The 24,378-nt window shown below is 38.3% G+C and overlaps 1 protein-coding gene across 1 annotated transcript; it reads left to right on the forward strand.

The window, feature by feature from the left end:
- Positions 1-220: 220 nt before the first annotated feature.
- Positions 221-22,616, forward strand: CDNF (cerebral dopamine neurotrophic factor). The gene is made up of 4 exons (XM_027593379.2): positions 221-451; positions 13,843-13,970; positions 15,028-15,169; positions 20,138-22,616. The coding sequence occupies exons 1-4, from the start codon at positions 337-339 to the stop codon at positions 20,314-20,316; spliced, it is 564 nt and encodes a 187-aa protein (XP_027449180.1). The 5' UTR covers positions 221-336; the 3' UTR covers positions 20,317-22,616.
- Positions 22,617-24,378: the final 1,762 nt, after the last annotated feature.

Here is a 24,378-nt window from a genome sequence, read left to right on the forward strand (position 1 = left end):
AGCATGAAGGTTTCGCCTTGCCTCTCGGACTGCCGGCGAATAGCTTTAGTGCGTCCTCCCACCCCGCCCTGCCGGCCCGGCGGCGCGTGTGCGAGAGTACGCACGCACCCGTCGGGGAGGGCCTGGAAGGGATTTCTTCGTCCCGCCCCCTTCTAGTTCCTTGCGTGAAAGCCAATGGAAACTCATGATTGAATTGCGTCATTTGGCTTAGCAACTCCCGGCAGATTTTTCCCAGCCAGTTGCTCGGCTACTCCGCGTCCTGTAACAGCTCCCGGCGGTAGCGCCGTGGCTGTCGGTGGACGCGGGTGGCGAGGCGTTTGGAGCGGCTGCTTCAGCATGTGGTGCACGGGCCCAGCCGCAGTGGTGGCCTTTTGTGCCGGGCTTTGGGTCTCTAACTCGGGGCCGGCGCTGGGCCAGGAGGCCGGGGAACGGCCAGGGGCCGACTGTGAAGGTGAGCGGTGTGAGACCTGCTTGCTTGGCGATGGCACCGCGCCGCCCCGCAGCTGTTGTCGGATTTGGCTTCCCCCGGCACTGGCTATAAATAACATTTAACTCAGGAAATGCAGGTCCCCGTTCCTGGCTTCCCATCGCCTTCGCCCAAGCCCAGGCAAAAGTTCGATCCGGGCCCAGTGACACCTTGAGGCCGCGTTCTGGTCTTGGGCTATTTGGGATTTGGATTAGATGTTGTGTAGACGCAACTAGCTTCAGAAGACCCTGGCGCTGCATCCATGCTGCTGCTGCTGATGGGCGAAGTCTGGCCGCTCCGTGGCCAGGCGAGGTCTTTCAAATTTAAATTTGTTTGACTCCCAAAAGAAAACAAGTTGTCTGTAATTGAGTTGAGGTGGCTTAAACCAGAGAACAAAAGTAACGTTTGTTAGGACTTACAGAGTAAAGTTGATTTACAGAGGAGAGGAGTACATTCACTCTTTAGGAGGAATACCCAGGAATGATTCCTCTTCTGTTCGCAGAACCTAAGCTAGGCACCGCAATCAGAACACGTGGGGCTAGGTTCCGCCAACCCTCTGCTCTGAGCCCCCCATGCCCCTTCCTTGCAAAATCTGCGTGATAGTACCTACTTGAGGGGGTTGTTAACAAGATTAAAGAAGATAGTTGGCTACGCTAGCCCCTTCCTCCTAGACTGCTGTAACAAACAATTTTCACTGACCAAAATAATTTATATAAGTGTATCTCCTCCTCACCCTTCTGTGACCTTGGGACTCTATTCCTACTTAACAGGAAACTGTAGCTTCACAGTATACATTGAAAAACTGGATGAGTGTAGTTTGTATAACAACTTAATGAAGTGAAGTGTTAAGAATTGGAGTCCAGTTTTCTACCAGCCCTGCGGTAATTAAACTTCTCTCCAGAAATCTAAAATATCTACACAATGTGATTTTTAAACTTTCTATAGGTATATTTGTTCAGCTAAGTTATAATTTTGTTTAAAGAATCTTATAACTGCATCCTATGCATTTAAAGCAGAATTTGTGAGACACAAACAATTGATCTGATTACTCATTAGTAATTTAATTTCTGGAGCGTTTACCTGAAAACATTCCAGAAAAGCCAGAGCCCCTGGATTAGTTAAATGTGAAGCATATGCCATCTTTCCTAGATTTATTACAGCATATCGTGATTATTGCATGTTGGACTAGACCTCATTTTCTACGGTCCCCCTCCTCTTGCTCACTCTGCTTCCATAACTCTGGTGCCCTGACTGTTTTTTGGACCTGCCAAGGACACTCCTGCATTAGAACCTTTGCACTTCTCCCTTTGCCGGAGAGTTCTACCCCAAGTAGTCCACTTACGGTTTTCTCTCCCTTTCTTAAGGTTGCTGCTCAAATACCACTTTATCCAAGAGGTTTTCCTTGACCACTCCATTTAGAATAGTACTACTACCTTGTCACTCTCTACTCCCATTACCATGTTTCTTTTTCTTCACGGCCACGAGATACTTTTATTTATTCCCTAGCATGTAATCCTTGAGGGTATGGATTTTGTTTTTCAACCACCTAGAACACTGGTACTTACTAATTGCTTAGTGAATGTTAAAAATACAAATGACGGGCTGCTATATTTAATGTTCTGTTCCTATTAATAGCATTAGGAATGAATAGGACTTGGAGCTCTAAAGGACAACATGACTGATCCTCTAGCTGAAAACAACTAAAAACACTGGATAAAATAAAAATGTAAAAATATTTTTAAAGATTTATTTACTTATTTGAGAGACTTTGTGCGTTTCCGCTCGAGGGATGGGGGAGGGGCACAGGAAAAGGGAGACAAGCAAACTCCCTGCTGAGTGAGGAGCCTGCCTCAGGGCTCCATCCTGGGACCGCTGAGATGTGACCTGAGCAGAAATCAAGAGTCATGCTCAACCAATGAGCCTCCCAGGTGCTCCTAAAAATAATTTTAAGAGTTAGTAAGGTATAACCAGAGGCCAAAAATCAAGGTGAAAGTGGAAACTAAAAGAGGTAAAAGGAACAGGAAGGTGGCTTTTGCCTTGAGGGCATTTGTTCCCCGGGCAATCTGAATTTAGGTTTTCCTGGCTTTGGTAGAATAAAGAGAATAAAGACAAAGCCCAGGACCTTCCTAAGTTAGGAGTGTAAGATAAGGTCTTTCTCCAATTAATCTGAAATCCCAAAGAGCTAGGCCTCCATTATAAAAGGTGACCTGGAAATAACCACAACGCTACCCCCATCCTTAGAGACTAAAAGCAATTGTGGTACTTGAACTTTGTACCAAAAGGGAAAACAAAAATGTCTCCAGATAACTCCTAATCACAAGATAGCTCACATATGCATTGAGGCCCAAATGCACACAACCTGGATGGTCCAAAACATCTCAAACTGAAATTTTAGTTTAATGGGGTTTTAGACATCAGCAAATACTGATCTTACCTGTAGGAATCCACCTTTAGCCCAGCCTGCAAATAATTCTCAGTCTAAGAAATAAAGCTTACATTCAGAAAAGTCTTGCACCCATGGGGAAGAAGGGCACCATAAGTGACAGCAAGTTTCGACTAGTGGCAAAGACTAGTGGAAAGGCTTCAGGTACTGGAATTATCAGGCACAGAGTAGAAGATACATTTATTATGTTTTAAGAAATAAAGGAAGGGATTGAAAATATAAATAAAGGGCAAAAGACTCTTAAAAATGTCCAACCATATTTGGAAAAGGACCAGATTAAATGGCTACAAATTAATGGGATTAAAAGAAGATTAGATACAGCTGATAAAATAATAATTAAGAAGATTGAAGAAATTATCAAGAATGAATCACTAGAGAGAAAGAAGAAGAAACAAAGAGAAAATCTTAAACATAGCCAGAGAAAAAATACTGATGGACTTCAAGTTAGACTGTCAGATGATTCAACAGTGAAAGGCCCAAAGTCACATAGCTAGTAATCAATAAAGCCAGGATTTGGACCCAGAGGGTCTGCCTTCAGAGCCCAAGCACTGAATTACTAACTCTACTGCTTCTGAGTATACTGCTGGGAACTAAATTATTTAAGGAAATATTAAAAAAAAAAAATCGGAACAATGAAGTAGTACACAAATTATTCAAGAAGTTTTGGCCATTTCTAAACTCTTAGAAACTCCTTATAACATATGAATATTCTTAGGTAGCAATTCTCCCCTAGTCCTGGTATCACCAAGATTAATCTGGTGTCTTTTTAAATTTTTCCTCCAAAATCAAGTAGATAATGTGGGACTGACTTCAGTTTTAGAAGGTGTGGGTGGATAGAACTGTTGAAAATAATGTTTTTAGCACACTGCCAGTTTAATTATTCCACTAACCTGATTTTAAGCACTTATCATTATCTTTTTGAAAAACTTGTAGCAGGTGGCATTATTATATTTTCCAAATACTATTTTCCATTTTTGGGCTCTGGCTAATAATTGCTTGATTGATGTGTGATTTCACCTTAAAATTTTAAATTCAATTTCACTAATATTACCAAATATTTTATTGAGCATATTGGGGATTTCTGTGACAGTCAAAGATATTGTGGTGAGTTTTTAACATCAATTAGCAACTACTTCAAACATACAGGAAAATTTTTATATGACTTATACCTAGCATCTAGATTCATTGTTAATATTTTGCTACATTTGCTACCATTCTGTCTTTAAAAAATAAAATAACACTTGTAACCACTGTTTTCTCTCCCTTTCCAGGAGAAATGTCTGTTCTAAAGTTAATGTATGCTTCTTTTCCATTTTTAAAGAACTTTTACTATAAATGTGTGTATCCACAAATAATCTGTGTAATTTTTTTGATCTTAGTTGTATATAATTGTACATTGTACATATTCATTTGCAACCCTTTTCATTCAACATTATATTGGGGCATTTATATATGTTGATAACTACAGACATAATTCATTCTTTTTAACTTGCCTCTAGAATTCCACTTTGAATGAAATACAGTTTATGTAACTATTCTCTCTTGGAGGTTTGGTTAGGTTCTTCCCACTTCTACATAATTTTAAACAATGGTCCTCTGAATATTCTTATACATGTCTCCTAGAGCACATTGCTGATGATTTCTCTAGGTCATAGAGCAAGAATTTCTGGGTGATAGATTATATGCACTTTCAACTTAACTTTTCCCTATTGGACTGCTGTTTTCTTACAGATATGCAGGATCTCTTTTATTCAGCCAAAAAATACATTTCACACCCAATCTAGGTACCTTGTTGAGGACAGAGCAATGTGGCTTAACTGGGAGAGGTGACAGACCCTGAGGTGTGAGAGGCAGTGGAAAGTCAGGTCACCCGGGACTGTGGGACAATCTAGAGACTGGATTAGACTCTGAGTGATATGGAAAACCACAGGAGGGTGTTGAGCTATGAAGTAGCATAATCTTTCATTTTTAAAGACTCTGGTTAGAATGTTGGGAACTTAGTGGGTCAGATTACAGCAATCCTCTGGCCAAGAAATCCTAATGCTGCAGGAGAAAATATGAAAACGTCATAAAGGAACCAAGAGTTGACAAGATAGAAAGATTTACTAGGGCAAAATTGAAGGGGAAGAAGCAGTCCTGAATGGTAAACTGAGTTTACACTCATTCTGCCCAGATGACAGTGGCCAGTCAAAGATGATCTTTGGTGTGAGGGAGATGGAAGGCAAAGCCTAAGACTTGTTTCAAGTAAGGAACCTACTAAGACACTCTTCTCTGTTAATCTAGGATTCCCAAAGTGTTACTCCCTCAGCGTAAGGTTGAACGAGCAATAAAGCTAACCCATCCCTACCCGCAGAGGTCTCTAAGGAAAATTTCCTTGACACTGAGCAGAACTGAAGAAAAGAATAAACACTTTCTGAGAGATTATAACTACAAGATGTCCTCACTTGGATTTGCAGCTAAATTTCACATAAGGGGTCCAAGAAAATATCAAGCTGTCATTTTAGTTTAAAGTAGCCCCTGGCTAGTAGCTCCTAAGCCTGATAAATAGAGACACAAATCCTTTATGGAAATAAGACATCATAATTTTAGGCCTCAAATAATCTCCACAAATACATTTCAAGTGACTATAAGTATCATGCAGGACAAAACAAGGAAGCAGACAAAAAAAACAAATAATCAGGTAACAAGGGGTGGTGAAGGACCCTGTTTTTCACAACAAACCTTTTATAACTCACTGACTTCAAACTAGGTGTGAGAGGAGTGAGGGAGAGGAAGAGAGCAGAGACTTGGAAACCACCGCATAAAAATTCTTTGAGTGTTTTTCTTAAAGAGGAATGGGCAAATGTGGTGGTATTTGGTGGTGGTGGTGGTAGGGGAATGTGGTGTTGAGAGATCTTTCTGTTGCTTCTAAGATATGAGAAGTAACACATCATGTTGCAGGCTAGTGGGGAACCAGACAGGAGGGAGAGCGCAGAAGTGCAGGAGCAGGGAGTTGATAGGATCTCCATAGTAGGTGGAAGGGTTATCAAAGTTCAGTCATAGAATTAAGGTAGAACATGCAGGTACAGGTGTGGTTGATGTGGCAGCAGAGGCAGGAGAGACTTCTCTCCTGTTGGCTTTTTGCCCCTAGGAGAAATAGGATGCAGGATCACGAAGTGGGAGTGAGGATGGGGTGGAGGTGTTAGACAAGGTTTGAGGAGAGAGCAGCTTTGCAATTGTCATTTGGGGAGTTGGACATAGTGTGAGTATGGCCAGTGGAGTAGGGTTGTTGAGCAGCCCTGATGGTTTACTGGAAATTAGGGTCATGAATTTAAAGTGAGGCCAGTGAGGACCACTGTGTTATTTCCTCCAGTTGTGTTCAGTGAGTGTAGGTACAAACCGGGTGGAGAGTTGGTTTTAACTAGGGTTAGGGTTTTTCCAGGGGCATACAACGAGGGAGGGAGATGCAAGAGAACTGAATTTATGTGCAAAGAAGTGACTATACTGTAGAATATGGAATCTAAACTGAGTAAGGAAGCATGGTGAAAAGGTGGGAAAAATCAATGGATTGTATGACCTGGTGGGGTCGGAGAACTTGGGCGTTGGGTGTTAGAGTACGTGAGTTGGAGAGATAGGAGGTGATGGTCAGATGATGGGATGTTTCAACTAAAATTATAGAGAGATTATAGTCATTGGTAACGATTGGACCCCAGGGTATGACCATAGCAATTTTTCATGTATTCTAGATATTAATCTTTAGTCAGTTACATAAGTTGTAAATATCTTCCTCCAGTCTGTGACTTGTCTTATCTTTTCTTTATGATTTCTTTGGCATTACAAAAGTGTTTAATTTTGCTGTAATCTAATGTATGATCTGTGTTTTGGTACCGTCTTTAAGAAATATTTCTTCTTGAGGCACCTGGGTGGCTCAGTCGTTAAGCGTCTGCCTTTGGCTCAGGTCATGATCCCAGGATCCTGGGATCGAGCCCCGCATTGGGCTCCGCGTCGGGCTCCCTGCTCAACGGAGAGCCTGCTTCTCCCTCTCCCACTTCCCCAGCTTATGTTCTCTCTTGCGCTGTGTCTCTCTCTGTCAAATAAATAAATAAATTTTTTTTTTTAAAAAAAAGAAATATTTCTTCTCTATCCTGATGTCATGAAGATGCTTTCCTGGGTTTTCTTCTAAAAGTTTTGTAGTGCTGCTCTTCCCATATAAATCTTTATTCACCTGGGATTTATGTTTGCATGTAGTTTTAGATCGAGATCTAAGTTTATCTTTTTCAGTGGTGAGTTGTCTTAGTACCATTTATTGACTAGTTAATTTTTATCCTTCATTGATTTTTAGCATCACTTCCATCCTTTACCAACCTTCTCTAGATTTGTGCATTTGTTTCTAGACTCTATTTGTGCATTTGTTTCTAGACTAGGTCTCCTGGTCTATTTCTGTGACATTCCCACAGTGTTTTCAATGCTGTAGCTATAGAACTAAATCTTGATAGATGTTAATGTCTACTCTTCAAACTCCTTTTTTTAAAAAAGATTTTATTTATTCATTTTGAGAGAGAGAGTGACAGAGCACAAGCAGAGGGAGAGGCAGAGGGAGAGGGAGAAGCAGGTTCCCCGCTGAGCAGGAAGCCTGATGTGGGGCTCGATCCCAGGACCGGAAGATCATGACCTGAGCCGAAGGCAGACACTTAACCATATGAGCCACCCAGGCGCCCCTCTTTTTTTTTCTTCTTCTTCAAACATTTCTTGACTTTCATTTGCTCTTGTTTCTTCGTATGTATTTTTGGACCAGACCGTAAAATCTATAAAAGTCCTATTGGGATTTTGATTGGAATAACATTATTTATTTGAGAGAGCGAGTGAGCACAAGCCAAGTGGAGAGGCAGGCGGAGAAGCAGACTCCCTGCTGAGCAGGGAGCCTAGGATCATGACCTGGGATCATGATCTGGGATCATGGCAGAGCTTAACCGAGTGAGCCACCCAAGTGCCCCTGGAATAACATTAAATGTATAGATTTACTTAAAAATAATTATCATCCATAATATTGACTCTTCCCATCCACGAACATGGTTTATTTTTCCGTTTCTGAGGTCTACTTTGAGATCTTTTGATCAAGTTTTATAATTTTTTCTTCCAAAGTCTTGATATAGGGCGCCTGGGTGGCTCAGTTGGTTAAGCGACTGCCATCGGCTCAGGTCATGACCCTGGAGTCCCGGGATCGAGTCCCATATCGGGCTCCCTGCTCAGCGGGGAGTCTGCTTCTCCCTCTGACCCTCTTCCCTCTTGTGCTCTCTGTCTCTCATTCTCTCTCTCTCAAATAAATAAATAAAAACAAGGTCTTGATATAGTTCATTAAATTTATTCCTAGTTACACTGGAATTTTTGTCACGATTATAAATGATTTCTTATTTTAAATTTGCAGTTTCCTCATTGTTTCTTTGTATTAATCTGATATTCAGCAATTTTGCATAATGCTGTCCTTATTAAGAATGTTTTTCTACCCAGGCAATAATATAATCTGCAAATGATAAAAATTTTGCTTTTTCCTTCCTTCTTTTCTTTTTTCTTTTTCTTTTTTTTTTTTTTTTTGAGAGGTTGTGGCCTGGGTGGGGAGGGTCGGAGGGAGAGAGAGAGAGAATTTTAAGCAGACTCCATGGTGAGCACGGAGCCTGATGTGGGGCTCGATCTTATGACCCTGAGATCATGACCTGAGCCCGAAATCAAGAGTTAGATGCTTAACTGACTGAGCCACCTAGGCACCCCACTTTTCCCTTTCTAATAAACATCTCTTCCACTAGCTAACACATCCGGTTCTGTATTGAATACAACTGGTGACAAAGGATCATTTTATTGCTAATGTAGGACATTTGCTGTAGAGCTTTCATAGATATCCTCTATCAAGTCAATGCAGTTCTTTTCTATCCGAGTTTGCTAGGTGTCTTTATATGGATGCTTGCTTTAATCATGAACAGAAATTCGATTTTATTAAATACAATTTTAGTATATGTGCTGCCGAAGTGAGCACCGATTTTATTAAACACATATACATCTGTTGAGATGATCCTATAATAAACTGCATTATTAGCTTTTCTAATTTTGAAACATCTTGGTCACTGATGTGATTCTTCCTTGATTATGATTTTTTTAATGTGCATTTTATTTTCAAAATGTGAAATTGGCCAGTCATTTTTGTCTCATAGTGTCCTTGCCTGGCTTTGATGTCGAGGTTTGGCCAATCTCGTTAAAGTTTGGGAGGTTTTCTTTCCTTTCTTTCTTTTCCTTTGCTATTCTTGTCTCTGTGATAGTTTATATAAAATAGTTCTGATAGCTGGGTTCTTTTTTTCCCTGGTAGATTTTTAATTACTGCTTCAATTTTTTAAAGTGGCTTTTAGGTTGGTTCAGGTTCTTATTTCTATGTAAGTCTATTTCTGTTATACTTTTCTAGGATGTTGTCTATGCTGTTTCCGAATTTATTGAAATAAAGCTTTTCTTATGGTGTTTTCCTACGATTTTAAAGTCTCTATTCTCTCTCTAGGTATGTCTTCTTTTTTTATCAAATAGTTACGTATATACATAAATTTAAAATGTAAATTTTTTTTCCTGGGCCTATATTGAAAAATGTTAAGCCCCTAGCCATTCATTCTTCTCTAGATAGTGCTTTCCTCTGCAGCTACTTCCAAGTAGTTTAGCTGCTTCATCTGAAACATATCTTTATTAATCTAAATAAACTGCTTAAAATGTTCTTTTCCAGTTTTGCACTTTTATTATCTTTGGAAATTGAAGTTTTAGGTCTATTACACTCACCCACATTTGTCTCTTGCACGCCCATTCCCCCATTTTACATACATTTATATCACCACTTGGGATAAAAATAAATCTCAGGGTTTATATTGTTGTGCCATGTAAATATTATTCAAAGGTCAGTTATCTAGTGCACCAGGATTTCATCTTTCATGTATATCTTTCTCCCCTTGAATTAAAACTTGCCTCAGTTTTCTTTGGTTAATTTTTGTTCCAATCATTAATTTATCATATATATGATAAATCAATAAATTTATCAAATAATAATTATATATGATTAATAAATTTATTAAATAATAATTATTAAATAATAATCATTAAATAATAAATAAAATTAAATATATATATATATATATCCCCCCCAACAGAACTGAAAATCATCTCTGAACAAGTTAACCACATCAGGTAGTCTATTACTTTGATTTTCTGCTGCGTGGCATCATTCCTGGGACTCTCTGTGTCCTGCTTTAACTGGACAGGCATCTCTCCAGCCAGCTACACCACTGTTGTCCTAAGACTCCCTCCCCTCCTGGGAATTTCCTTGGTCTCTTTGTTGTGTTTGACCTTTGCTTCCTGGAATCCAAGGCATTCCTTTGATTGGGTCACTCTTATGTTTTGGTGAAGCCTACTGTCCTTAAAAATAGCACATGATAATATAATTTTGAGATCTTAAATGTTGAAAATGACTTTATTTACTTTGACATTTTAATGAATAGCTTGACTGTTTATAGAATTCTAGATCGAAAACATATTTTCTGTAGAATTTTGATGACATTAAGCTATTTTCTTATAGTTTCCGGTGCTAAGAAATCTAATGACACTCTATTTCATAATTGTTATTAGAGCTATTTTAGATTTCAGCAGAATTATAGAATCTTTTCTTTTTTACCAGTGTTCTAAAGTTTCTTGATTTTTATGTGTTAGTATAGATCTTTTTCAATTTTATGGGTCTGTCAGTCCAGATATTCGTGTCTTCCACTAATGAGAATATTCCCTATATTGGTTCTTTGACAATTCCCACTTCTATCTTTTAGAAGCTCATATTATTTAGGTATTTGTCTACCTGAATTTCTTAAATTTTATTAACAGTTTTCCACCTCTTTGTCTTTTGGTCTACTTCCTGGTGATTTCCGCCCCCAACTTGATCCCCTAAATAAATCTGGTCAACTTTTTTCTTTAATTTAGCGATCGTATTTTAATTACCAAGAGTTCTTACTTGTTATTTGGTTGTCTGAATATTATTTGATTTACCACTTAAAAAAATTATCACTTTTTTCCTTGCTAAGAAATTATCTATCTTTACTGACCATTAGTTCCATTTATTTTTATTTTTTCTACTTAATTTATGTGGTTTTATTATCAATAGTTTCTATATTCTTTTGGTTTATATAGTTATACTTTTAAAAACTTAAGTTGAATGCTTACTCTTTAATTTTTCATTTTTTTTCTTTTGAAAGATAATAATGTTATGAATTTCTTTTTAAGTACTGCTTAACCCAAATCCTTAAGTTTTATATATAGTATTTTTACTGGAACTAAGTACTAAAAATTGCACATTTCTGTTACTACTTTTTCTTTGACCCACGGATTAGTTAGAAGTATGTATTTTAAAAAAATTTCTAGGCATAAGGAGGGCAGACACTGAGTTGGATCATATTATTATTATTATTTTTAAAGATTTTATTTATTTGACAGAGAGAGCACAATCAGAGGGAGAGAGAGGAAGAAGCAGGCTTCCTGCTGAGCAAGGAGCCCGATGTGGGACTCGATCCCAGGACCCTGGGATCATGACCCGGGCCAAAGGCAGCCACTTAACTGACTGAGCCACCCAGGCGCCCCTGGATCATATTATTTTTGTTACTGATTTCTAATTATATTTGGGGAATGTGACCTGCTTAGTACGGGTTTTTTGGTGCTTGTTGAGAACTGCTTTTTGGCCTACTACCTGGCAAATTAATGTAAATATTACATATTTTCTTGAAAAGAATGTGGGTTCTTTAATTTGGGGGAGAAGGGTTCCATATGTTATAAGGTCAAACTTGTGAATAGTGCTCAAATATTTAATGTCCTTATTAACTTTTGGTCAATTTGATCAAATAATTCCTGTGAGGATGTTCAACCATCTACTGTTACTGTGATTTTGTCAATTTCTTCTTATAATTCTATCAGGATTTTCTGTATTATTAAGCTATGTTAATGGCTGTACATTAGTTTAGAACATTTATTTTGGTATTTCTGGTAAATGGTTCATTTTATGGTTAGTAGTGACTTGTTATTCTCAAAAATGCTTTATAGGACTAAAGCAGATTTTGGTTAGCATTTTCTAGGTATATCTTTTTATTTTTAAAATCTCCTCAATTTTGTTGTTTTTGTTTTTTCAGCCTTTTGTTGTAGCCTCATACTTTTTATGTGACTCTTATAAACAGCAGATAATTGAATTTTTGATAGTTCTGCTCTGAAAAATCCTGTTCTATAACTGCAAGTTTAATACATTCATGCTTGTTGTAATTAATGATATATTTGGGTTTATTTTTCCCACTTAATTTCATGTTTTTTAAAAAAAATGTATTGTGCTTTCTTTGTTTTTTTTTTTTTTAACTTTTTTGTCTTTCAGTGGACTGATAATGTTTGAACAATCCCTCCCCATGCCCTGCACCAATACGGATCTGAAAGTAATCTGTTTATATTTTTTAGTTATTCCCCTTACGTTGTTAACATGAGTAATTGGCTAAAAATTATTATGACTTAACAGTAATGTTTCTCCACCTTCTTCTGGATGATAAAGGATCTTAGGAAGTTTCAAGTGAATTTTCTTGTATTTCTCATGTGTTAGGATTGTCCTGCTTTGGGTTTTACCTTATGCTTATTCCCCTACATGTTTATTATTATTGTTTACACAGTTAATCTTGATTTAGATTTCTCTCCCACTTGCCAGTTTTTCTTCTCATATTACTTCTTGCAGCCTGATTCTCCTTTCTGGATCTTGCCTCCTTCCTGAAGTTTATCTGTTAGTAGGGCTTCCTAAGGTGTTTTATACATAGGAAATGGTCAATAAATGTTTATTAAATAAATTAATTTAATCAGATGAACATAGTTTAAACTACAGTAGGTGTCTAGTTTGTGTATTAGGGTGATCGGTGGATCTTGCCTCATTTATCAGACAGAGAGATAAGACACTTGAATATTGGGGATGGCAGCACATTATCTGGTTTTAGTTAATACCATGAATCAAGAGTAGGGATAGAACCAAGGGCTGGAGCACTCTCCACTCTTCCTTAGTATGTTTCTCTAGAATTCTGTCTCTAATACTAGGGCCACTGTTTTCCAGCATAATCTTCTGGCCTCCATTTCCCTCTCTGCTTGCTAGGGCGAGACACTTGCCCCATCTGGGAAAGCAACATGGGAAAAGCAGTATCCTCCTACTGCAGAGGTACCTAATGGATAAGTGTGTAGGGCCAGTGTCAAATGGCCTGGGATCTAATTCCCTCTCTAGCGCTTATTAGGCAAGTTAACAGGCCTCTCTTTGACTCAGTTACCTCATCTGTAAAATAAGGATAGTAATGGGTCTACAGCATAGCTTTGTTCTGAGACTTGAATGAGTTAATAACATACATCAGAACGACGCCAGCACCTTTAAGCACCCAACAAATGTTAACTATGGTTATTGCCTGTGCCCCTTCTTAGCTCCTCTGCTTCTTCGCTGGCTTTGGATGCTGGGATTGAATATGACTGTTCAAATTGGAATTTCACTTAGGTTCATGACGATAGAACTTACAGACCTAGGCAGACTACCAAGGGGTTTCATTTAAGATATGTATTCAGGTTTTTCTCTGTGCTTTAAACAAAGCTGTCCTAAGAATCATATCCTATATAAAGCTATATTCTCTTTTAGGGTTAACTTTTGTGGGAAAAGTCTCATTTTAGGTTCAAGTTGGTTCCAAAGATTGATTGCTTCGATAAGTTCATATTATTCAAGGCCCAATTCTAAGCCGATAGCGATAGACCCCAAACAATTCTTACTCATAATTTGAATTCATTGTCACAATGTGTTGAATCATATTTAACTTTTTTATTTGGTGAGCGGGGCATACACATAGGTGAGGTCATGGTTATTTTGTACATAACCACATAATTTCTTTGATCCTTCTAGTATGTAAAGAATTCTTGAACCGATTCTATAACTCCTTGATAGCCAGAGGAGTCAACTTTTCCCTGGACACCATAGAAAAGGAATTGGTCAGCTTTTGCTTGGATGTCAAAGGAAAAGAAAACCGCCTGGTATAGTAAATTTTCCCTGTTCATTTTCCCTTATGCTTGAAGAAACTGTTAATAGTTTCATTTCTCATCTTAGTCCTAATGTTCTCCTGCTTAAATGCTTGCCTCAAGCATGTTCATTGTAGATAGCAAGCAGAAATTGATCTTCCAGTGAAATGTAGTCCTATGTATTTTCATTTAGAATATATCTGGTTTCATTTTGCTTTTTGAAGAGACAAGCAATTCCATGTTTTAAGTAAAGTTACACAAATTCCTCATGAGAATTTTCTGTCCTGGGTTAACAGTGGGTAGACTCTCTATTTGTTACCAAGACTATTAGTTAAACCTGTCAAAACATTTTTATCACATCATTTATACATAACTAATGAAGTATTTATATTCTCTTATAATGGTGTTTCCTGGGTTTACACAGATGACTTTTCATTAAAGTGTTTTACTTCACTACAGATCATTGCAGGCCAATTCATTTTGCCTAAAATTTTCATGTTCAATTTGTCAGTTAAATCTGCATTGTTGACTGTTCAACACTGACACATTGTAAAACTCTCAACATTTATTTGTGCCATTAAGTTTCATATTTTTAAATGTAAACTGTCTCAGTTAGGCAGCTGGAAAGGCAGCATAGCATGATGGAGAAGGACATGGACTCTAGAGCCAAAATGCTAGATGTTTAAATTCCATCTCTTCTGCTTACCACCTGGTGACCTTCAGTTGACTTGGGTGTAAAATGGGGATAATTATAGTACTTACTTCACAGGATTGTTGTGAGAATTCAATAAGTTAAGACCTTTAAAGCCCCAAGAGCAGTGCCTGGCACAGAGAAGACACTTAGCAAACGTTGGCTCTTATTAGTCTTTGAGCATCGTGTGAATTGTGGGGCACTTCTAATTAACATGATCATGGGGATGGAATCATTTGTTTTCTGGTGCCTTAGTCAGCAGGGGTTAAAATTTAATAGCTGGGCCATGAAAACTAGGTTAACCTCTTTCTCACTTCTCCAAACTATACTTACTATTTTTTTCATCACCCAGGACACTAAATTCTCTTTGTACTCCTTCAGTGCTATTATCTAGGCGCAACGAAGGATGCAGCCACAAAGATCCTCAGTGAGGTCGCTCGCCCAATGAGTGTGCATATGCCTGCACCAAAGATTTGTGAGAAGCTCAAGAAGATGGACAGCCAGATCTGTGAACTGAAATATGGTATAATGGAGACAAATGTATTTTTCCAATATGTCCAAAGCATTGCCCATTCTCCAAACCAAGGTCCCTGTTTCTAAAAAGTCAGTGGGAGAAGGGAAGGCAATCTCCACTCGCCAGTAGGTTGCTGGGCTGCTGAATGGTGCCTATCGCCAATCTGAGCTCCTTTGGGGAAGAGAAATGAAGACTGGCCCAATCAGCATTCGGTAAAACTGCCAACCCGGATAGCCAGGTTTAAACTCTTAAATCACCAAGGCAATGTCAACTATGTATGTCAAGGAAAAATTCCATATGTAAAGGGAGCAGCTATTCATGGTGATTTAGCTCTTGGTAACCTATTAAGACAAAAGTTGCATCTATTCAAAGGCCATGTTGGGACTTTGAAGTTTTAAACATGGACTATATCTTTTCCCCCTAGATTTGTCTACCATCTTGCTGGTTTTAAATTTTAGGAAATAGGTTATTCATATCAAGTCAGGTTGTGTTTTATGAAATAAGCTTATTGAGGGTGCCTAAAGTAAACAGTGAGGAAAGGGAGGAGATGTCCTATTTAAAACATTATCCTTGGCCTTATGAATTTCACAGATATAGATCTATTCTTATACAGTACTGAGGATTTGTATCTGGGTCAGCCTTTTGGGTACACTGAATAGGTGTGTTGAAAGCCTGGGGCATCCCTCCCTTAGCCTGTCCTTAACACCTGAGATTTTAGCAGGAAAGACTCACTTCTTTTGCTTAAGTCATTGTTTTATGTTACAGACCCACTGTAGTATTTCTTATAAACTACCTAAGTAATTAGCACCCAACTCTGAATTATTTTAGTCTTATTTTCCAACATAGCTGTGTAATATGCCTATGCACCATAGCGACAAAGCTGGCTTTAAATAGGTTTAAGGTCGGAAGATACCAAAGACAACCTGCTTCTCAATTTGCCAAGGGTAAGCCCTAATCTCCAAGGTGGTGATTATGGGGAAGGCATCTGTTTTTATTGGCTTCCAAGTAATGAAGGAGAGGGAGGAATCATTGAGTTCATATAAACAATATTCGCAAAAGGGACAAACTTGTCTTGATTCTTTCATTTGACAAATGTACTTGGAATAACATCTGCTATATATGAGGGATCCTACTTGGCTCCTTGAATAATAGAAAAATTATTCAGATATTACTGAAAAGAAATGCATAGTTACTAATGTTTTGGCAATGCTGGCCACTAGAGGCCCTTGGGGAGCCATGAACTAGTTTTAATTTTGGGATCAACGTTTTCCTTATAGTTTTAGGGTTACAGAGATTTTCCTCTTTTAAAATTAACTTCAGATGCCAAGTTCTCTAGAAAAACTCAAAGACACTACTGACACTCGCAAGAAAGTGTTTTCTTTTTCCTTCAATAATTTATCTTGAATAGACCAGCAGTTCTAAATTCTCCTTCCCAGCTTATGGTTGGCAGGGAAGTTGAGATTGAACAGGGCTTCAAATGGTGGGATATTAATAATTTGCGCTATAAAAGCGTCTATGTTTAAAGATATTTTATTAAGTCAGCCATGAAATTAACAAACAAGGTAAATGTAGAGTTGGATTATGTTTTCAATTAGGAGGGTGTCATTTGGCTTTTGACCTGAAAGTATGTTTTTGCTAGATCTATTTTTTTTAAAGGATGGAGATCACTATAAAAATTGAAGGGTCCCGAGCACAGGCTGTAGCTGATGATCCAAATAAAAAAAGGCTTTAAAATTTAACTTTTATTTATTTTTTCCAGATTTATTAAGATATAAGTGACATAAAACTGTGCAAGTTTAAGGTGTACAACATGTTGACTTGATACACTTATATTGCAATATTACCACCATTGTGTTGGCTAACACCTCCATCATGTCTTATAATTACCATATCTTTTCTGTGATGAGAGCATTTAAGATCTACTCTCTTAGCAACATTCAAGTATATAATACAGTATTAACCATAACTACCATGGTGTACATTAGATTCCCAGAACTTGTAACTGGAAGTTTGTACCCTTTTGCCAGCATCTTAATTTCTCTACCCACCAGACCCTGGTAACCACCATCCTACCCTCTGTTTCTATTAGTTTGGCTTTTTTAGATTCCATGTATAAGTGATATCATACAGTATTTATCTTTCTCTGACTTATTTCACTTAGTCCATTCTTTTTTTTTTAAAGATTTATTTATTTATTTTGAGAGAGTGAGAATGAGAGAGAGAGAGAGAGTACATGAGAGGGGGGAGGGTCAGAGGGAGAAGCAGACTCCCTGCTGAGCAGGGAGCCCGATGCGGGACTCGATCCCAGGACTCCGGGATCATGACCTGAGCCGAAGGCAGTCGCTTAACCGACTGAGCCACCCAGGCGCCCATCACTTAGTCCATTCTTGATGCAAGTGGCAAGATTTCCTTTCTCATGGCTGAATTAACATTCCGTTGTATGTGTATACGTGTGCATCACACACACACACACACACACACACATCACATCTTCTTTATTCATTCATCTGTTGATAGATATTTAGGTTGTTTTCATATCTTGCCTATTGTGAATAATGCTGCAATGAACATGGAAGTGCAGACATCTCTTTGATATCCTATTTTCATTTCCTGTTGATATATACCCAGAAGTGGGATTGCTAGATCATTTGGTAGTTCTACTTTTAATTTTTAAAGGAACTTCCATACTCTTTTCCATAGTGGCTGTACTAACTTATACTGCCAGCAAGAGTGATTTTTTTCTAAATTGTTTCCAACACTTGCTATCTCTTAGGTTTTTGATGACAGCCATTCTAACGAATGTGAGGTGATACCTCATTGTGTGCTGTTTTGCATTTCCCTTATGATCAGTGATGCTGAGTACCTTATTAGGGACCTGTTGGCCATTTATATGTCTTCTTTGGAAGAATATCTATTCAGTTCCTCTGCCTATTTTTTTAGTCAGATTGTTTGGGATTATTTTGCTATTGGGTTGTATGAGGTTTTTAATATATTTTGGATATTAACTCCTTATTAGATATGTAATTTTCAAATATTTTCTCACATCCCATAACTTGCCATTTATTTTGTTGATGGCTTCTTTGCTGTGCAGAAACTTTTTAGTTTGATATAGTCCCACTTACTGATTTTTGTTTTTGTTTGCTTTGGTGTCATATCCAAAAAAATCGTTGCCAGGGCCAATGTCAAGGAGGCTTTCCCTATGTTTTCTTCTTGGATTTTTATGGTTTTAGGTTTTATATTTAACTTTTTAATCTATTTCAAGTTAATTTTCCTAAGTGATATAAGATAGGCATCCAGTTTCATTTTTTCCACATGTGGTTATCCAGTTTTCCAAACACCATTTATTGAAGAGACTGTTCTTTCCCCATTGAATATTCTTGGTTCCTGTGTCAAATATTAGTTGACCTTATATGCAAGGGTTAGTTTCTGGGCTTTTGATTCTACTCCACTAGTATATGTGTCTGTTTTTATGCCAGTACCACACTGTTTTATTATAGTTTTATAGTATAGTTTGAAATCAGGGAGTGCAATGCTTCCAGCTTTGTTCTTTCTGAGGATTGCTTTGGCTATTCAGGGTCTTTAGTGGTTCCATACAAATTGGGGTTATTTTTTCTATTTTTTTGTGAAAAATGCCATTGGAATTTTGATGAGGATTGCATTGAAGCTGTAGATGGCTTTGTGTAGGATGGCATTTTAGCAATATTAATCTTCCAGTCCATGAACACGGGATGTTTTTCCATTTGTGTTCTCTTCAGTTTATTCCGGTAGTTTTCAGTGTATAGATCTTTCACCTCTTTGGTTAAATTTATTCCTAAGTATAAAATCCAACTTTTAGATTTGAGCACACTTACTGTAAATTTTTGATAAGTCACTTGACCGCTACGTTAGGTTGTTAAAAGGCTTTCAAATGCTGTGTTTTATTATGCAAGGGAAAAAAGGAAAGGGTTCCTCAAGAGAAGTCAAGCTGCAAAAGTCCTGGGCTGCCACTGATAAGCAAACTTCAATGTTGTATCCGTGTTCAAGGACATACCTGGTCATGGGGAGGGGGAAAGAAAAGAATTTCCCCATGCTGACAGGGAAATTATAATCATGAGTATGTTATAGATGAGCTTTGTTTGTTTGTTTTTCCTATTTTTGGGTTTGACAATAGAGAAGTAGCTGAGTTCTTCACATTGTCTGCAGATAGTAAATGGAAACAGTAGTCTTTCTAGAGGAGTTGGATGTTAATGACAAGTGTTATTGCCGGTTACTGGCAAGAAGGCTAGGAGCCAGATCGGTTGGCACCAAAGCGCTAGCATTAGAGAAGTGGGTATATCCCAAAAGACTGTCAATGAATGCTGTGATGATTCTGTAATCTCAGTAGGGACAGAGGATAAGGTGAGTTCAAGCAGAGATCCCAAACAGTTAAGGGCCAATGAGAATGCTCTTAATTTTATTAATGTGTTTTGGTGTCTTAAATTTGTATTTAAAAACTTGATAATGCTTTGGAATAGGTATGTCCATCTGTTTTAATGCAGACATGTTTTCATATAGAAAGCAAATCATCACTTTCTAGTTAATTACAATCTAAGACTTTCAGCTGGCCACACTCAAGACCATCCCAAGGCACTGCCATTTATCAATTCTCTTCTTTTTATCTTAGGAGCAGCAATTAGGATGCAATGTAGTCATTTTAGTAACTACGGTCTTGAGAAGCCATGGAGTGGTCACAAAATTCTGCAAAGCTACCCAGGCCCCTGTTCTGAAGCAAGTATAATTCCATGGAAAGCAAGTTGAATAGAACACTAATGATCCCAATAGCTTTGTACATAACACATTTTCCTTAGGTATATCTTGGTTTCCATAGCAATTGGAACTGTTCCCTGCTTTGGAACATAGGGTAGTCGGCACCAAGATAGGAAACACCCCTGGCCTTTCTAAGCATTTCACGGTTGTTTTGGTTTTTAAAAAACTGTGCTTTTCCTTTTTGTTGTTTAGAAAAGAAATTGGACCTGGCATCAGTGGACCTGTCAAAGATGAGGGTAGCAGAGCTGAAACAGATACTGCACAGCTGGGGAGAGGAGTGCAGAGCCTGTGCAGAAAAAACTGACTACGTGAATCTCATCACTGAACTGGCACCCAAGTATGCAGCAGCCCACCCCAAAACAGAGCTGTGACCCCCCGATGCCGGTGTGCCATTAAGGAGAGACACAGTGACTCTCCAGGATATGGACTTGTTGGTTAAGAGTAACTGGGAGTTGCGCTGTATGTGGTCTCATACTTTTTGCTTTGGTAACACAACCAACCAAGAATTGGTTACTTGGATTTACAATGAAAACTGCTAATATTAGTGGTCTCTTCCATTTGCAGGGTACCCAAACCTAACAGTGCTTTTCTCATCATTTTTGTAAGGATTATATATATTGTCTTTGCCTATTTCCTTCAAAGTGGGAAATGTGGACTACTGAAAAATAGATGGAGTAAGTCGATTCAAAGAAGGAAGACAGTGCTCAGAGGCCGTTCTCTGTGTATTAAGTTTTAGTTAAATATATTGGTTTAGGATAAAAGAAACAAAGTTTGGCCTACCTAACTCCCACCTTCAATCCAAAACAATAACATGGCATAATCAAAGGTTTTAAAAAGTAAACTTCGTACATTCAACTGCAAATCACTCTACGTTCTGGAGTATCTCTTTTTGGTATCCGATATGGGAGGGCAGGAGGCAGTATTTGAAATTAGGATTTCCCCAAAGAAGGAATACCTATTTAAAACCTATTTATACCTACTTAAAGAAAACAGATCAAGAATCCACTTAAATAGAGTCAGTGTTTTAGCAAATTGTATCAACACCCACACTGTTGACTGAACTAAGCTCAGGTGTTCTGTATTCCTTGCTACCACACATTAGACGAGTTTTTGATAGAGGATTAAAGCATGGTAAAAGCACCTGCAGGCAACATGGAGCTCTATGATTCTTAATGCTATTTTATCGGCTTTAAATTGTAAAATCATTCTTGGCTCTATTTTCTGGCCACATCAGAGTAAGAACCCCCCCTGGACAAGTGACTGCCTCTGGGGGAAGGTAGAGTTGGGGAAGGCCTGCAGAGCAGCTCAAGGGAACTTTCTGGGGGGATGGGAATGTCGTATATCTTGACTGGGGTGGTGGTTACATGGTTGGATAGGATTGTGAAACTCATGTAGTAGTACAACTAAAATCTGGCCTTTTTTTGTGTATACATTTTATCTAAAATACTGCTGTAGAAAAATTATTTGAAAATTAACTGAACTTCGTTGATTCAAAACATCTCGTTCGTGTAGAGAATTGCATTTACTGACTGGGAGTCCTTTTGGGGAGTGGAGGAGAAATTTTCCAGACTGAATGTGTACACTGAAAGTATAATTTTCATGTTTCAATGCTGTGCAGGTAAATGAATTTTCAGTTGGGCAGTTGGGATGTTCCCAAACTTGTCAGAGAATTGGTGGTTAGTAACTTAAAAATGAGAAAAAAAAGCTTTGATGTAATAAATGACCAAAAGGTTATTGTTTCTGGGTTTTGGCAGCTTGATCATTATGTGTAAAGCACTCTAGTTTATTATGAATTATATCTTTAAAAGTCCATATTTAGTTTTTTTTGTTTTTTTTACTTTTTGTAACCTTTGTATTTGTTTTCCTTTAGTACATTTTGAACCTCTTGAGAAACTTAACATTTGAAAATAGTATATCTGATGTCTGATCTCAAAATCAGGTCATATTTTCTCAGTGTTGTGTGTTTTTTGTTTTTGTTTTTGTTTTTGTTTTCGACACGATAGAAACCTAGGTCATAAGAACGCTGCCCAGCAGTTCATTCAAATCCATGATGTTTGGTCTGGCTTTTCATAGGGCATTCACTCTGTCAGTGCCACTGAAACTTTTCAAATGGTGCACACAAGTGACCCGGGGATCTTGTTAAAGTTTGGATTTTGATCCAGGAGGCCTGGGTGGGGCCCAAGACTGCTTTTCTAACAAGCCCCTGAGTGATGCCCGTACAGCGCTTGCAGGCACCACACTTGGAACGGCAAGGGCCTGAGCCCTGGATCCCGCAGTTGATTTATTCTCTCCAACTGCCCATCTCAGTTAGGTTTTTAATAGAGCTGAATGTAACAACAACAACAAACAACAATAAACACACAAGAGCTGCTTCTCTCACGTAAAAGAAGTCAGGTAGCCCGGCAGGAGTAAATACAGCAGCTCCACAAAGTTATCAGGAATGAAGTTCTTATCTTTTTGCTTTACATCAGGGACGTGTTCCATTCTTAACTCATGGTCCAAGTGGACCCTGGAACTCCTTATTCCAGAAGGAACAAGGCATGGAAAGCTGAGCCCGCCTCTTTAGGGCAGCCTTCCCACCTTCCCTTGCTGTTACCCCTCCCCCACACTCTGCTTACAGATTTTTTTTAAGTATTTTATTTATTCTTATTTGAAACAGAGACAGAGATAGTGAGAGAGAGAGCATAAGCAGGGGGAGCAGCAGACAGGCAGAGGGAGAGGGAGAGGGAGAAGCAGGCTTCCCGTTGAGCAAGGAGCCTGATGTGGGACTTGATCCCAGGACCCCGGGATCATGACCTGATCCGAAGGCAGCTGCTTAACCGACTGAGCCACCCAGGCACCCCTGCTTACAGATTATTGATCAGAACTTAATCCCATGCCAAACCTAGCTCCAAGAGAGTTTCGGAAAGAACGTCTTTTGGTTAAGTTCATTGCTGCCCAAATAAAATCAGGATTATTTATTTAGTTAATTAATTTTTTTTTTTTTTTTACTGAGGAAGAATGGAGAAATAGCGTGTGGCCACAAGCCATCTCTGCCACACAGCTCCAATTTTTCATTCCCATGAATCTTAGTTATAATTCCTGGCTATTTTACCCTAAATAACTCTTCTTCCTCCTTACCGTTGGCCTTTTTTGTAAATGTAGGCAATTATGTCTTTCTTTCTTTTTTTGGTTTGACAAGAAGTAGCTACTGTTTTTCTATTTTATTTTCATTTTAAATTGCTTCCTCTCTCATTGTGTGTGTGTGTGCACACGCGTGTGCAACTTTTGTTGTACTTTTTCCCAAAATCTGTAAGCACACAAAATTTACAAGTCAGACATTCTGACAGACGTGACAGAACTCTGGGCTAAACACTTTCATTAAACAGCAGCAGTCTGGGGCAAACATTATTCCTTTAGATTTGAAATCTATTTTAGATTTCAAAAAGTCCAAGCAGATGATCCTTTAATTTGGTGCCTAAATATACATGGGAGACTAGATACATTTAAAAGCTGTAGATCCTTGAGTATGCATATTTGTCATCCACATTCCACTAAAGAGTGTTACATTTAGAACAAATTAGCTTGGCATATAGGACAAGAAAATATTTGATTATCAAATCCTTAAAAACAAGCAGAGCATTTTGCGATCCCAGAGGCTTCACCTATGGGTTTGAGCTCTTAATAAGTGTTTACTCAGATAGCTGAGTTTCTACCTTCCAGATTCATCCAGAAGAAATGATTGTCAAGTGCCTATTCTTTCATGGTGTGTTTGCAATAAAATGATTCCACCAAATATGAAATGGAAAAGGGGATGAACAGTATATATTAAGTTTTTAGTTTGTTTTGGGGTATGCTTTTCACTGATAAAAATTTTCAGAATTTGGGATTGTGCAGGTATAGCTGGTGCTGAGTTTCTAAAGCTCACCAGCATTGAAATCAAAACGTTAATGTGTGAGACAGATAAAGTAAAAATATGAGAGTTCACAGAGGTAAGGTTGTTAATTGTCACTGAAGTGGATCCATTTTAGGGCAGTATTTTTTAAAGATTCTCAGGTGATTTCTTTGTATTTGAGGCTGTCGTAGGTAGTCTACATATAATTCTGGCAGTTCCTTCCTGGCCGCGGTAGTTTCCTGGTGTGGGAAGCTCACCTTGTGGGCTCTTCCGAAGTTTGGTGGCTGACCTTGCAAGGTAACATACATGGTCTGGCAAATTGTGCATTTTCTGGGAACACGTAGCTGCTTATTAAGAAACTATAGATTAGTTGCTTATACTGTGTGAGACATAACCTGCAGTTAGAACAAAAGAAGAAAGAAAAAAGAACACTTAAAGATATATAATACAGGTCCACAATCCATTACCAAAACATTTGGAGCTAGGTATACTTGGAACTCATAATGTTTCAGATTTTGGAAAGACAGGAGGGTGGATATACTAAATATTTCATAATCAT

The sequence above is a fragment of the Zalophus californianus genome, chromosome 9 (assembly GCF_009762305.2).
Source record: "Zalophus californianus isolate mZalCal1 chromosome 9, mZalCal1.pri.v2, whole genome shotgun sequence".
NCBI classification, from domain to species: Eukaryota; Metazoa; Chordata; class Mammalia; order Carnivora; family Otariidae; genus Zalophus; species Zalophus californianus.